Raw genomic sequence first — 17188 nt, 5'->3', positions numbered from 1 at the left:
ATAGGGAATAAATCAGCGCAAAAAGCACTTACAAATAATTTGTACAAAATAAAAAGGTTTACAGTAACACCGTGACTGTAATGATAATTTGGTGCGGTTCTGAAAAGAACCGTAGTTTTCAACTCGACTTTTCGATCGTCTCTGATCGTCTTCTGTAGAAAAAGTTCCCTAATCCTAAGTAATTTGTAATTATTTGCAAAACATTTCTCATTGTTTGCTGTGAACCGGTTTACCACGTGACCTGTGCCCTTCTGTGGGCAGTAACAGATAGAAGACGATTCGACCGTTTCCCACAATGTCATTCCCACTCTGTTTATTATTACCAAATGTACCGTGCAGTATTAACAATGGGCGATTTGTTAATTTAGCAGTGGGCTAAATATCTTCTTTCAATCTACCAGGTCTACTGAACGTTAAAATAACACCACCTTGATTGATATACAAGGACGAGTTCCTTTTACTTCAGTTTTTGTTCATCACGTAAATCAGAAACGCTGAGTTCACACACATGGATCTTTCGCTCTCGGAATGTCTCGACGATTTTTGATAACTCGGACAGCTTCTTTTTCAAAAACACAAATCCGAAACTGACCAGAACTTAAACAAAAAAACAATATTTTGATGAATAACTATGTTTCAGTACTGATATTCTCCGTGAGGATCTATGAGGTTTGCAGAATATCAACTTTGCCACAACGATTTGTGCAATTCGAGAAGTTTGACACGCAAACGTATTACGATTTAATCAACGACCACCATAAAGGATTCGGCTTAGCCTGAACTGGATGTTCGGTTTTGGGAGAACCAACATTGTGATCTATGGTATGCAGAACTTCAACAACCTCAACGATTTGTACATTTCGAGAAGTTCGACACGCATATTATCAGCAAATAAAGGAACCAGCTTTTATTGAACTGGCTGTTCGGTTTTCTCGAAAACCAACGTTGATATTCTTCAGTATGACAGTAACCATGAAGCTTGTTCTCAGTATCCTTTGTGTTTGTATCTGCAAAGCACAGACTCTTATAAACCCTACAGTGACAATACAAATCAACACTGTAGAGCGTGAGATACAAGAAGGGGGCGCTGTTGAACTACAATGTGACGTCACTGGCCTCAATCTACCTGGACTAACTGGTTTTATCGTCGAGTGGAGGAGACCATCTAAGACGTTAGTATGGAACGGTACATCTTACGACCCGAAATACAATGTCAGAACACTCCCTTATGATTCAAGGATTGGGACTTTATCTCAACATATGACGCTTTCTCAAGTTACTCTGAGCGACACTGACGTCTACGCTTGCAACTTGAAGGTTTTCCTCCACACAGGAGGAAGTATGGTACTAGATTCAGACAATATTTCCTTATCTATTCCACATTTCCCGGACGAATCTCCAATATGTACACCAAATGGACCACGCATAGTAGCACTAAATGAACTCCTTCATTTAAGCTGCTCATCAACCCCTGGCTATCCAAACGTTATACTCACGGTTATGAAAAAGTCAGCAAACGTAACTGGAATCTTCGTTGCCTTAGAAACAGATAAGTTACTAAGTAGAGAAGCTGACATAACAGTGAGTGCTGAAGATGACGGTGTATCATTTGAATGTATAGTCACATCTCCTTATTATTTCCCATTGCGTCAGAAAAGCTGTACGATTGGTCAGTTGGTCATCTATCCGCCACTTATAAAGACTACATCTTCCCCAGCAACGACATCAATCCGTACAACTCCACACGTCACGGAGAGTAGTCTAACCTCCATTCAAGTCGCTGGCCGTAACGTTACACCTACCATAGGGTCTACCATAGGAGCAAAATTAGAAACAACCCCTCAAACATTCCTCGTAGCTGGCTTAGCATCTTCAATAGTCATCCTAGCCTTCTCGCTAACAGCAATGTGTGTTCTGCTTGCGTTCCGTTCCGGTAAAACTCACCCCAATGACGTCACAAAATGCTCGGATGAGGAAGATCTGACGTCACGACGATCAACTCCTCCGTTCCATATTCTTGATTTTGAGATTTATAACCCAAGGCAGTGGCCACGTAGGGAAGGCGATGATGTCCTTATTGATATTCCGGAAACACATGAAAACAACTTAGACGTTCCCGTGTATAACATCATATCAGACATGTAACAAATCTGTGACGTCACACAATGTAAAGTCGGCCATCTTTAATGGAAATGATGCACATGTTTAACGCACACCTATCCATGTCCCTGTGTGACGCAGTTCCACAAAAAGACAGTTGTACATTTTGTATATTATTTTTGAGTGAAGGAAAAACTTGAAGTGATGATTTCAAGGAAGACAGATTTTGTTGGATAATTTAAGCAATTTGTAGGAAAGTAATTTTGCAAACAAATTCAAAAGGATTTGCGATACCAGATAGAATCGAAAGTTTTAAAGAGAGTTCTAACCATTAACTGTACGACATGACTAATTGCTTTTAAATCTAGTTATTTTGTTCAGCATTGGCCATTTGCAGAAAATCATTCATTGATGGTTCATTAGTTAAAAATGTTCCATGGCAGCCAAAGACTGAATTGCGGCCATTTTGTACATCAAGTCACTAAGATAAAAAGGAAAGCTCAAAAACGCAGACCAAATAGTTGTTTTTTTCAAGTGCACAATAGACACATAAAGACAGCACAATCGCATTGTTTTTAAAACAAAATATAAGGCACATCAATTATTAACAATTAATATGTGTAAATACATAAACATAATGGGCAACAAAATGTATATTAATAGCACCTTTTCGCAAATACCCATTGCGCAAGCGCTAACTGTTGTAATGAGGTGCATGATGGTCTAGCTAGTGTTCGATCTTGATCGCTAGCTAAACCAGCATGCACCTCATTCCACGCATAACGCGCACGTTAAAGTCACCTGGAAGTGGTATTTTTTCAAAATAAAGCTTTTGTCACTAATATATGTGTTTTGATGAGTGGAATGTGAATAAACAGTTAACTAAGGTTTTAAAAAATCAGTGCTTATGTTATTTACAAATTTAAGAGTAGACCCTGACCCTGGCGCTGTTCGTGACGTCAATCGAGGCAGACTTTGCATGTAATGCGTAGAGTAAACACAATTGCAAAGTACATGTACGGACCAAGTCGTGAGTTTGTACGTTTCAAATTATTTTTATATTTTTTTCCGGCAATGATGACCAGGTGTATTGCTGCTGAATGCAGAAAAACACATTTTGAAAAGGACCAACTCACGACTTGGACGTACATTTACTATACGCATTGCAGGCAAAGTCTGCCTCGATTGACGTCACAAAAGGGGTAGGCGGAGTCAGCCCCCAAACAACTTTATATGTTTTTTTAAACATATAAATCGTGACAAACAATTACTAAAAAAAATTGTTTTATTGTTCGTAAGCATATACTCTTATGTTTGAAAGAAAAAAAATATATATATTTCCAGGTGACTTTAAGCCTACGTAAACCTCAGTAGGAGAGAGTAGGAGAGAGGGGGGGGCAACAATTGTCTCATGTTTAGTAAAATTTTAACAAGTTCAACCGAAGCTGGAATTCAATTCAAACTCAACTAAAATAAATAAAATAAAAATACACTGTAATCATCCTAAATATGCACTTACATCGGTTGGCCAGCTCCATAATAAACAAATATTGGTTAAAAATATTAGTTAAAAAAGGATCATTTGACAACATGACAATAAGCAGAAATGTAAAAGGGAATACGTAGAAATAAATTGATGTACATTAATAGGTATCACACAAAAAATTATACATAAATACAGTGTAAACAGATAAACGGTGGCGAACCAGACCTCGAAATAGCTGACATCCAGCACATCACGAAAACGGTTGAAAACAAGTGTAACACGTCCACCATTCAGCAGTATTGTTGCCACTGAAACGAAAGAGAAATTAATAACATACAGTCTGTTCTTTTGTCGAACTGAATTCTGTCGGCTTGCATTAATAATATTCCGCTGACAGATGATGTACATTAATAACATATACAAAGGAATACCATAAATGTGTATTAATTCTAATTATAAATTCAATAAGACGATCAGAGCATACTGATCGAAACGTCAAGTTGAAACAAACGGTTATTTTGAGAATCACCCCAACTCAATTAGAGGTTATAATTACATGGTGTTACTACAAACCTTAATATACAACTCTAAACAGTATTGTTCGTACCGCATGTACGTGTTATGCATATTATTTTGATGTGTAAAAATATATGTCTGCTTATATTATAATAATAGAACGAAATCAATATTTAATATTCCTCATATAATAGAACGAAACCGATATTTAATATTCCTCACATCCACATTAGACTTGAAAAAGACTGTGTGAGTTTGTTATTATTATGAGAATGTGCGGTAAAGAACAGTTTGTACACGACGTTTCGACCAGTATACTGTGGTTGTCTTCTGTTGCTTTAATTCTAATATGTTGGCATACTTAAAGGCAGTGTACCCTATTGGTAATTACTCAAAATAATTATTAGCATAACACCTAACTTGTTATCGAGTAATGGGGAGAGGTTGACAGTATAAAACATTGTGAGAAACGGCTTCCTCAGAAGTAACGTAGTTTTACGAGAAAGAAGTAATTTTCCACGAATTTGATTTGGAGACCTCAGAATTAAATTTTGAGGTCTCGAAATCAAGCATCTGAAAGCACACAGCTTCATGTGACAATGCTGTTCTTTGTTCCATTATAATCTCGCAACTTCGACGACCAATTGAGCTCAAATTTCCACAGGTTTGTTATTTCATGCATACTGTTGAGATACACCAAGTGACTGGTCTTTGACAATAACTAATAGTGCGTCTAGTGTTTTTAATACCACCCGATCGTTCCATAAATCGATGGTTTGGTCAAAGCATAACGATGAACAATCATGACCTTAAATTTGTTTACTTTAAAAACCAGGCGAAGAATTTATGTCATTGTTAAACAACAATGGTAAGTATACTTACATGCAGTTTTGTCCTTCATGAAAAATGATAAATATGTAATAAAACTACTTAATTGTTAGTTATTTAGTTCAAGCATGATATGGTTTCCAGCATGTTTATAAGGCATAAATAAACTTTAATAAAATTAAAATAATGATACAGAACCAGGGTAGAGACTAACACTGTATTAACCTGTCAATAAATATTTACAATGTCTACAATAAATGCAAATCAACAGTCATTAATTTCTCGATGTCGTAACTGCATCTATTTATGACTAAGTCAACAAGTCTATCATGTTCATTGACCCATACACGGTTCGGTGTCTGTTCAGGTTTTTTTCTTCATCTTTTGAGTGGAACTCTATAAGACTCTGTTTATTCATCACACAGTACAAACATCTTCAATGGAACATTCACACATTATATACTGTTTGATCAATACATTAAGTACATTGATGAAACAAGAGGCTAATTAAAATAACAATGAACAAAAGTAATATTACATATCAAAACAACAAGAGCATCAAAACATGATAAAAAAGCAAATGTATGCAAGAAAAACGTTAAACTTAAAACGAACGTACAGGACAGTAACTGAAAAGATGAACCACTTAAATTTTGGAGTGACATAAAGGAAGTTGTACAATTTGCTGAAGCAAGTTGTTTTGAGCCTATTCCCCTCCTTTAGTAGAAATGATCTGATTTCACATGAACCCTAATGGTACAATATACATGGGGGACAATCCCTGAAACGTGTACAATAGGCACCGACGAGCAAACCTGTGAGTAAAGCCATTCAGAAATGAAAACCATTGTTAGGCCATAGAGAGCACAGCGTGGGATTGGTTTATGGCAGTTTCACCAATCCGGAACTACATTAAATAATGTCATAAATATATACAAGCAACCCATCGTAAATTAAGTTGATGGTAGCTTTTCTCAATGCGGTGTATAGCTTGCACTTGAGTGTATCTTTAATATTGCCAAGATGGACGTGAAGGTATGGTTGTTAATAATACTCAGCTATTTACTGTTTGGTGTCTTTGCGAAAGAACCATCTGTTTCTATGGAAATCAAGTCAAAGCTGGTTGACATTCAAGACGAGAACGACGTGCGGTTAAAATGCACCACAACAGACTTTCAGCAAAACTTCACTGTTGGATTTCGGAAAGATGGGGTGAACATCGAGTCAGTAAGTTACATGACACATCGATTTACGACGAGCTCGTTAACATTACCTGATGGTCATACGCCTGTTGCCCATTTTGCACAAATACACGATTTTAACAGTTCTACAGATACCGGTTATTACGAATGCTATGCAGAAACATCAGGCGATATTATAGCTTCTGATACCATCTACCTCTCTGTCTTACACTTTCCTGATTCGCTGCTATGCTCACCAAGTGGACCCGTAAACGTTACTCAAAATACCCCAATCACAGTCAACTGTACGGCAGATAGGGGCTTCCCAATAGCCACGCTACAGACAAATACCACCTCACCTAACAATGAAAGCTGGATGCTGACTGAGACTGCCGGCAAACTTGTCAACTCTCTGGATCTGATTTTGAACACCAGCGACAATGGAGTATCCTATCAGTGTATAACTTCATCTCAGTATTTTCCTAATATGACGAAACAATGTACAATCGGTCCAATATCAGTCATCCCTCCAACTGCATTTGAGATACCCCCATCCACCCCTCTCTACACCTCCACAGCCACCCAAGAAGGTACATCTTCAACATCTTCAATTATGACTTCTCAACTCCCTTTAATAACTCGGCCATCTGTCGCGGTCAGTGTCATTGTCACTCTTATTGTCACCGTCTTACTCATTATAGTGATACTACTTATCCTTCATCGTTGCGGTTATTGGAAATGGAAGAGAGGTAAGAAAGGGAGGCAGGAAATTGAGTCTGAAGATGACAATACTGGGAGAAACTCTACCGAACAACAGTCTCAAGATAACTTGGTTCTTATTGACGATATGATAGATCCTATGTACCAAGAGCTGCCGTCACCACATACCTTGCCTACAAGTCAAATACCCCGATCGGTGGCTAGCCAAGACTCCACCCCAAATAATGAAATCATACCAGAACAAAATATACCCCAATTAGTTAGACCTCGAATGGAGTTACCATCTACGTCAGGAGTTCAACCACCACACGAGAGGGCGTTAGACTCAGTTAATGACGTCACGTACGCCCGTCCAATCAAAACAGCTAAATCATCAGATGTTAACGACAACACTGACAGCTTAAAGAACAAGCATCGTGACTTCAGTCATTTATACGCAAAGATTAGAAGAAAAGCCTCGCGCAAGAAGCAATCACGTGATACGATAGGTGACGTAGACTCGTCTGCGTCTGCGCATTGGACGCTCTCGTTTGTAGAGACGTCATCATCTCAGAATACCCCTTCAGCAGAGTGCATTGACTGTTATATCGCTACTACTGGTCTTATATTTCATCTTGGCGAGGATCAGACCATAAGTCCTGAAGACGAATCGCCGTATGCAGAGGTTTCTTATGTATAATAACATTGTGTAAATATATTTCCTACGTTTGCCTTTTGCGCCAAGTCCTTTTGTACAGAAAATATTGGTTGAGTTACACAGAGTTCACGATAAATGGAATTGTGCATCAGAAATTACCGTTAAAGGAACATTACAGAATTGGTTTTTACTGACAAAACAGTAACTGGCAGTGTAATCACTTTATGTTATCCACCATATACATAAACTGACAAACATGTAGAAGTTTGAGATCGGTCGGCCATCTGGGTCACGAGAAAATAGTGAAAACCCGATTACACATTTTGCATGACATTGATGCAAACAAAACAAATGAACAAAACGCTCACTGAGCGATAAACTCCAAACGCAAAGTTAAATTATTCATTACTTATCAAACATGACATTTCAGGCAGAAATATTTCAATTGACGTTTTTTGTTTACTATCATCATCATGAGACCATGTAAGTTTTATGTAAATCTGTGATCTTCACGATTTTGTTTTCTTACCAACTGTAACGTTCCTTTAAACAATTTTGATGATATGATATGATATTACTGTACATCATTAGTTTTGTGTTTGTTTTACGCCATAGGAGGGAAGTAATGTCATATCATCGATTTAGATAATTCCCACATGTCGGCACAGTCTGAAGTCGGCCATCTTTGAAAATTCGAGCTGGCTATTGAGAGTTCCAAACAGTTCAACATTTTATAAATGATGGCTGTGTTTTTAATAGTCATATACCTAGTACACTGTTGACTTTTATCACCACAAAGTCTTGTACAATGTATACGTTTTGTAATCGCAGACACGACTCTGTTTTGTGACTTGTATTTTTGAATACTCTGATATGTTCCACCCCAACACTAGAAAAGTACCGACTTTAATAATTGGGACCATTCCAAACTTGGGTGAATTGGACGACCAATCTGGTACAGTATAGGTTGGCCCAACTGAGGTTGACAGTTTCTCAGTCTGAACTGTATACAACGGGGTCCCTTCAGAACCATAATGGCAGCTGCCACTGGTACCCTGTATAGTGAAATATCTCTGGATACCAGCTACAATTTGGTCGCCCAACTGTTCCACTCAAGTTGAGAGTGGGCCCATAGTTGGGCTAACTCTAAAACTGGGACGGAACAATGCTTTGAATATACATCCTTGCTCGACCACAAACAAGCAGAACCATACGTAAACACATGAATCAGAAAAGCAATCAGCCGTGTTAACGTTTTGAATATCAAAGCATTTTATTATTGCTGACAGCTACTTCTTTATGAGTACAATCTCGCAAAAGGTACATTCGGGGCATTGTTATTTCCTTTTCCTAACATTTCGTCTTGTTGTGACCCCCAAACAACAACAACAAACAGACAAACAAACACCACAAACACACACACAAACAAAACAACACAAACAGTCAAAATGTCACGAAGTGTTGCTCACTATACGTTGTGTATGAAAACAGTTTTTGTAAAGTACATTTTTAGTAGACGTTAAGTTTGCATCGGGGATAAAGAACATTCATTTGGTTTTACCCTTATATACAGCGATTGTGTTAGCACTGAATACTTAGGTCATACCAAGTATATTTTTGTTGATCTAATGTTATATTTAAAGATGTAATAACTTTCATTTGGATGAATCATAATAGATTAGCTTTTACCGATATGTGTTTAACACTACGCTCAGTATACCGGTGGTGATTTTCACACGTTTGGTATTTTATGCATAATGTTAAGATACATAAACTTTGACATTGACTGAACGTGTCAAATGCCTTGGAATGACTCTGGATTGAATTAAAATAAAGAAAAATCCAATTCCGGTGAATGTTGTTTTATTTTGATTTCAACCAAAAACATTTGACACAAAAATCTGCGTGCAGTACGTTATGTATATTTTCAAAATATAATCGATTATTTCTGTATGTCAGCACTGCAATCGTAATATGTATAAATCTCTTATCAGTAAACATAACAGCCTTTAAATCAAGACCCTAATTTGTATTAACAGCAACTTCTGATATCAAACCAGATTATAGTCAACAGTGAGCATACAACTACAAGCTGCTTAAATACAGCCAATGATTTAATGTGCGACAAACTATTATCAGTATAATGGAGATCAATGGTGTACGCATGCGTGAATGTAATACGCATATTTCATGGGAAGGGTCCATTGCTTCTCTCAACCAATGTGTATGATGGGAACCTTTGACGGTTGAGATAATAGTTTGTCGCACATTAAATCATTGGCTGTATTTAAGCAGCTTGTAGTTGTATGCTCACAGGGAGTTGAGATGGCTTGTGGATTTGTCAAAATGATGAAGGTTTAGTGTTTCAAAGTGCTTCGATCTAACTAACTAACTAACTTGATAGCCAAAAGACATGTTATTTTCAAACAAAGTTACACAATAACTTATTTACTGATATAATGATACAACCAACGCAAGGCATGGTACTGCTCGTACAAACCACTTTGACTATTATGTAAAGTAGGCTTAGTTCCGTATTGTCTTTTTCTCAACCATTAGACGATCATTTCATCCAATGGGTCTTATAATCTCAATGCATATGCACGTCATAAGGGACTATTGCCTACAAGCTTTGCTTCTTAAATGGATCCCTCCACAGTGTCAACATTGTTATGCATCTATTTCTTCAAACCTATGTTGTGAAACGATTATTTCTCATTGTTGGAATAATTTCTTGTGACTGCTGTTTGATATTGTTTTTTTGTCTTTTGATACTGTGGAAATAAAATGAACCTTGAACCTTGAACCTTATCAATAAAATATGCAGAAAGCTGTTTTATTTTAACCAGTATTCGCCATCCGTCCATACAAGTACACTGTAAAGGAACATACCATGCTTTGGGAACTTTGATGTTTTTCCCTTAACGTAACCACGGGTTCGGCTTCAGCTTCGGCTCAGGTTAGCTTGGCCCCGCGGTTGTTTTGACAATTGCACATGCTTTGGGTACGTGCTCAGGGCTTCAGACGAGAGGACGGAGCCTGAAGTCGAATCCAAAGCCGAAGCCGTAAAGGGCCTAAGAGTTCTGATAGGCATTGATGAGTCATCCTAAATGTCCGTAGACAGACAATAGAACATGTTGTTTCTAACTATTGTTAGCTTTTTCACACAAGCGGAAAACTTCCGTCAGGGAGTATCGCGGGAAATTCCCGTTTCAATATTACCCTACACTTGGACACTCGCGTACATCACTGCATCAGACGATTGAGGGCGCCGGGCTTCATCATCTTGAGCCTCGTCTGATGATAGCAAATCCAAATCAGCGTAGACAATGTGATCTGGGTTGCTCTTGGGTCGAGAGACTTGGGCGTTAGTAGGATTATCGGGTACTGGGTAGGATTCGTCATGGTCATGATCAGTAGGGGGTGACCGGGGCATCGGGTCTCGATTGGTAGGTTCAGGTGGGTTGCTCTGTCGCTCTGATTTGGGTTTATACGGTTCAGGTTTTCTGGGTGTCTTGGATGGCCTGACCTTTGCTATTGGTTTAATGGGTGCGTATAGCTCAGTACCTCCACCCAAGCCAGTTGAGTTGAATGCAGGGTTGTTGTGGGACGTGACGTCATCGGGGTTTTCTGAATACCGCCCTCTTGCGCTGCTGTTCGGTTGGGCGTAAACTGCTGGTTCCGATGATGGGGGTTTAGTGGGGGATGGGGCTGGTTTGGAAGCGAGTGAAGGAGTGACTGGGTGGGGATGGTTGGCATGTGATTGGTCATTAGTGTCCACCCCATACGGATCAACGAAACTGGTAGAATGTTCCGGAAGATCTGGTGTAAACTTGGTGCTTGGTTTCAAGACTGGGTCTTTTGTAGTCTGGTGACAGAGAATTTTTCTGCATATGAAGATGATGATTATGATGATAATAATTGCAGCTACTCCTCCTCCGATTGCCCCAGCAATGACTGCTGAGCTGGATGCAGATTGCGGGTTGTCCGTTGCCATAATCGTGACTGCAGTTACACTGTGATCTGTTGATATTGTCACACTGATTGGTCCAATGATACACGTACCACTTCCATCTGCTCCGCTCCCTTGTAATACAGAGCAGTTAAATGCAACACCATCATCCGCAGCAGTTACAGTCAAATTCAATGATAATGTATTCTTACCATCGACACTTGAAGATGTCCAGGGGTAGCTACTGGGATCAGTCATTGGATGGGCTGCTATAGCTGCACGGTTATCAGTCTCATATAGACATCTCAATTGGCGCTCTGTTCCGTTTTCTATTGTGATAGGTCCAGAAGGTGAACATATCGGATACGATGGAGCTGACAGTGTTACGCTCTCTGTAGCTACAATGGTGCTTCCTCCATCTTTTAAACGGAACCTGACGTTACAAATAAATTCACCATAGTCATCAATCTGCAGATCAGTTATCGCAAAGTCTTGAACAACCATCCCACTCGATGGATAGGTTGTAGTGAACATAAACCGGTTGTTGGACGTAAATGTATAGTTATTCCACCTCAGAGTGACATTGAGGCGAGTAGACCACAACTCCACGATGTGCTTCGACTCGAGGCCTGTAGCGGTACACCTCATATCAACCTGCCCACCCACTTTACGATCAGCCTCTGGTGTTAAGATCTCCGCAGACACTTTCGGAGTTGGTGTTGGTGATACAATTGGTTGAGCAGTGACAACCACAAGGAGTCCGCCTGCATCAAGTGGACACCAAACACACACCAGCAACACATAAATCTTTCCATCCATTGTTACCGCTTTGTCATACAAGAAGGCACCTATTAAAGCCAGTAAATGTTATGTGCGACCAGGTATAAGTTGCTGTCTTTACCCCTTTTCAGTCATTCTATATGCACTGTTATTCAAATGAAGCTTATACAGCAATGCCCCAAGTTCAATCAAAACTACACGACAAAACATTCAACAATAATTGTGTTGGCTTTCACACAGCTACCTTTATTAATACGTTAGTGAATGCTGGCTTTGTGACGGTGTTGTGTGCACGTGAGCAGGGGCGTCAATCCGTCTTGAAGTGTGGGGGACATAACATTTACGGCGTGGGGTCCGGGGCCCGCTTTAGGGCCCCGGATTTTGTTTAGCCCGTAGATGCTCTCTGGTGCAATCTAGTGAATCTGAGGGGTGATGTTCCCCCCTCTCAGATGTTGGAATTTAATGCCTATTTCAAGCTATGAAGCACCTGTTCTTGCTATCATGGTTATTGTACCTAAAAAGCAACTCAATTATAGCTTCGTTATATCCATATTGTTTCTGCATTCTAATGCTCAGACGGCGTTTCATCACTATCATCACCAGACCTAAGACACAAGTTTTATGGGGCAAATCTGTCAGAATGGGACAGAACATCTGTAAAATGTGAGCAGCAGTATAACCTTGTGGGTTGACAGCGTCTTCAAGTGCGGATTTATGAACCAAGTTTTAGAGGGAAAATCTGTCGAAGAGTAAGCTCAGGGGTGCGAAATCTTTACGGCATGGGTCCGGGCCCGCTTAAGGGCCCGGGAAAATTTTGCATTGTAGATGCTGTGTGGTGCAATCTTGGGCCAATAAGAGGCATACAGAACGGAACAGAACATCTGTAAAATGTGGGCAGCAGTATAGAACCTTTTGGGTTGACAGCATCTTCAAGTGCGGACCTATGAACCAAGTTTTAGGGGATAAACCTGTCGAAGAGTAAGCTCACGAGTGCGAAACCTTTATGGCATGGGTCCGGACCCGCTTAAGGGCCCGGGAAAATTTTGCATTCTAGATGCTGTGTGGTGCAATCTTAGGCCAATATTAGGCATACAGAACGGAACAGAGCATATGTAAAATTTGAGCAGCAGTAAAACCTTTTGGGTTGACAGCATCTTCAAGTGCGAATCTATGAACCAAGTTTTAGGGGAAAATACTGTCAAATAGCGAGCACGTGAGTGTGAAACCTTTACGGCATGGGTCCGGGCCCGCTCAAGGGCCCGGGAAATTGTTTTATTTTTAGATGCTCTGTGGTACAATCTTTAGGCCATTTAGCGGCCAAATGGCAAACGAAACAGAACAATGAGCTGTGTGAATATTTGTGTTCCAGTGCTCCACAGTTCCTCAGTGCAAAACACGATTTTCATAATAAAGGTGGTCAAACGACACATTGATACTGTGTCCCCCACCCTTCGAAAATGGGGTGGGGTGGGGTGGGGTACACGTCCCTTCCACTCTTTCAAGGGGAGGTGCAAATCTGTCAACGATAGAGCATGTGTGAGAAGCCTTTACGGCTCGGGGTGCGGGCCCGATTAAGGGCCCGGGAAATTTTTGCATTTTAGATGCTCTGTGATGCAATCTAGGGCCAATTTTGAGAAGGGATATTGTGTCATCCTTTGCCCACAGGATAAATGCCCATATAGGGACACAGGGTTTCGTCGTACACAGTGCAAAACTTGGGCTGCATAATAAAGGTGGTCAAAAAGGTGGGGGGGGGGGACATTTGATATTGTGTCCCCCACCCTCCAAAAGTTGGGGGGACATGTCCCCCTGTTCCCCCCCCCCCTGAGTGACGCCCATGCACGTGAGGCAATTGGAATACTTTAACATTATTATGACTTTATAAAATCTAACTCGTCGGGTTTATTTTCAGAATGTTGTCAGTATATAAAGTAACTTATGGTGAGCTTTTTGGACCAGCTATGGCCCTTTTCAAAACGAGTGGATTTGGCTTTGGATTCGACTAAGGCTAGAGCTTGGCCCCGCCGGTTGCTTTGACAATTGCGCGTGTTTGTGGTATACGCGCTAAGGGCTTCAGACGAGAGAACGGAACCTCAAGCCGAATCCAAAGCCCAAGCCGTGGTTTCGAAACTGAGGGCCTATAATAGCGTGGTGGTCTTGCAGGTTTTTCCCGGTTAATTTCTTGCCATGAGCGGGCTCTTCAAGCCAATTAATTATATAAAATACAAAGAGACATCACTAACTACGGATGGATAGCAGATGATTGGACACATTTTTCTGTGAGAGTTTGTTCGAATTCTCGTGAGATTTGATAAATTTGTGCTAAAATAATCCAGCTCTGGTTTTCTATTAATATAAAAATCTTTAAAAAATATCTTCTTTTTTCTTAATATAAAGCATGCAGAGAAATAAACGATATGCAGATTATTTTGAACACCAAAATTATTCCTGGAAACGCGCGCTTTAACTCAAACATTGATTGTGATACATAATTTTAAAATGGCGTGGCTATGAACATCAACAAGTGGCTATCAAACACGAATGAAATAAATTAAAACAGTTAACTGCTAAAATTGTATAAACAGTTTTTTTCTGTGTAACTTACTTTATTAAAAAAATGCATATGTTTTCATGGCTATCACTTTAAGTACAACGTTTGATCAAGGCACTTTAAACATTACACATCCAGAAACTTTCTCAACTCCCTAGAGTTAACGTTACAGCCAACCAAATATTATGATCTCATACGTCAAAGGTTCCCATTATACACCTATGTTCAGAGAAGCAATTATGGTTAAGTGTACAGCATACCTTGCCTACAAGTCAAATACCCCGATCGGTGGCTAGCCAAGACTCCACCCCAAACAATGAAATCATACCAGAAAAAATATATCCCAATTGGTTCGACCTCGAATGGAGTTACCATCTACGTCAGGAGTTCAACCACCACACGAGAAGGCGCTAGACTCAGTTAATGACGTCACGTACGCCCGTCCAATCAAAACAGCTCAATCATCAGATGTTAATGACAACACTGACAGCTTAAAGAACAAACATCGTGACTTTAGCCATTTGTACGCAAAGATTAGAAGAAAAGCCTATAGAAAGAAGCAATCACGTGACACGATAGGTGACGCAGACTCATCTGCGTCTGCGCATTGGACACTCTCGTTTGTAGAGACGTCATCATCCAAGGATACCCCTTCAGCAGACTGCATTGACTGTTATATCGCTACCACTGGTCTGATTTTCCAACTTGGCGAGGATGAGACTATAAGTCCTGAAGACGAATCGCCGTATGCAGAGGTTTCTTATGCATAATAACATTGTATACATATATTTCCTACGTTTGCCTTTTGCGCCAAGTCCTATTTTACAGAAATACTAGTTGAATTGCGTAGGAATTGTGCATCAGAAATTACCGTTAAACGATTTCATGATATGATGTTACTGTACATTAAAGTCACCTGGAAATAGAATGTTTTTTTCTTTCAAACATAAGAGTACATGCTTACGAACAATAAAACAATTTTTTTTAGTAATTGTTTGTCACGATTTATATGTTTAAAAAATATATAAAGTTGTTTGGGGGCTGACTCCGCCTACCCCTTTTGTGACGTCAATCGAGGCAGACTTTGCCTGCAATGCGTATAGTAAACACACGTGCAAAGTACATGTACGTCCAAGTCGTGAGTTGGTACATTTCAAAAAGTGTTTTTCTGCATTCAGTTGCCTCGATTGACGTCACGAACAGCGCCGTCTCGGGTCGGGGTCTACTCTTAAATTTGTAAATAACATAAGAACTGTTTTTTTTAAACCTTAGTTAACTGTTTATTCACATTCCACTCATCAAAACACACATATTAGTGACAAAAGCTTTATTTTGAAAAAATACCACTTCCAGGTGACTTTAATTTGTACTTTTTTGTTTTGTTTTACGTCATATAGGAGGGGAATTCATCTCATGTCACACAGTCTGAAGTCGGCCATCTTTGAAAATTCGAGCTTGCTATTCAGTTCCAAACAGTTCAAAATAATGGCTGTGTTTTTATTAGTCATATACACAGCACACTGTGTACTTCAATCACCACAAAGTCTTGTACAATGTATACGTTTTGTAATCGCAGACACGACTCTGTTTTGTGACCCCACTTGTATTTTTGAATACTCTGATATGTTCCACCCCAACATTTGAAAAGTCCTGAATTGGGACCGGTCCCAACTTGGGTGAATTGGACGACCAATCTGTTACAGTTGGGTTGGCCCAACTGAGGTTGACAGTTTCTCAGTCTGAACTTTATACAACGGGGCCCCTTCAGAACCATTGATGTTTCCCCACTCATAATAGCAGCTTGACACTGGTACCCTGTATGGTGAAAGATCTCTGGATACCAGCTACAATTGGGTCGCCCAACTGTTCCACTCAAGTTGAGAATGGGCCAATATTTGGGCTAACTCTAAAACTGGGACGGAACAATAGGCTTTGAATTATTTATACAGCCTTGCTCGACCATAAGAAAGCATAACCATACGTAAACACATGAATCAGAAAAGCAATCAGCCGTGCTAACGATTTGAATATCAAAGCATTTTATTATTGCTGCAAGCTACTTCTTTATAGAAACAATCTCGCAAAAGGTACATTCTGGCGTTTCCCTTTCTTAACATGTCGTCTTGTTGTGACCCCCAAAACAACAACAAACAGACAAACAAACACCCCAAACACACACACAAACACAAACACAAACAAAACAACACAAACAGTCAAAATGTCACGAAGTGTTGCTCACTATACGTTGTGTATGAAACAGTTTTTGTAAAGTATATTTTTAGTAGATGTTAAGTTTGCATCGGGGATAAAGAATATTCATTTTTGTTTTACCCTTATACAACGATTGTGTTAGCACTGAATACTCAGTACTTTCCCAAGTTGTGACACAGATAACAGGCATGACCTTTGCGATTCTAGAGCAGTGTCATACCAAGTA

The 17188-nt window shown here is 39.7% G+C and overlaps 1 protein-coding gene across 1 annotated transcript; it reads right to left on the bottom strand.

Annotated features, from left to right (window-relative positions):
- Nucleotides 1–10691: 10691 nt before the first annotated feature.
- LOC139950926 (uncharacterized) lies at nt 10692–12241 on the bottom strand. Its single transcript, XM_071949764.1, has one exon. The coding sequence runs from the start codon at nt 12237–12239 to the stop codon at nt 10692–10694; it is 1548 nt and encodes a 515-aa protein (XP_071805865.1). The 5' UTR covers nt 12240–12241.
- Nucleotides 12242–17188: the final 4947 nt, after the last annotated feature.

This window comes from Asterias amurensis, chromosome 18 (genome assembly GCF_032118995.1).
Source record: "Asterias amurensis chromosome 18, ASM3211899v1".
Lineage (NCBI taxonomy): Eukaryota > Metazoa > Echinodermata > Asteroidea > Forcipulatida > Asteriidae > Asterias > Asterias amurensis.
This window is presented reverse-complemented; position numbering and strand designations above follow the sequence as displayed.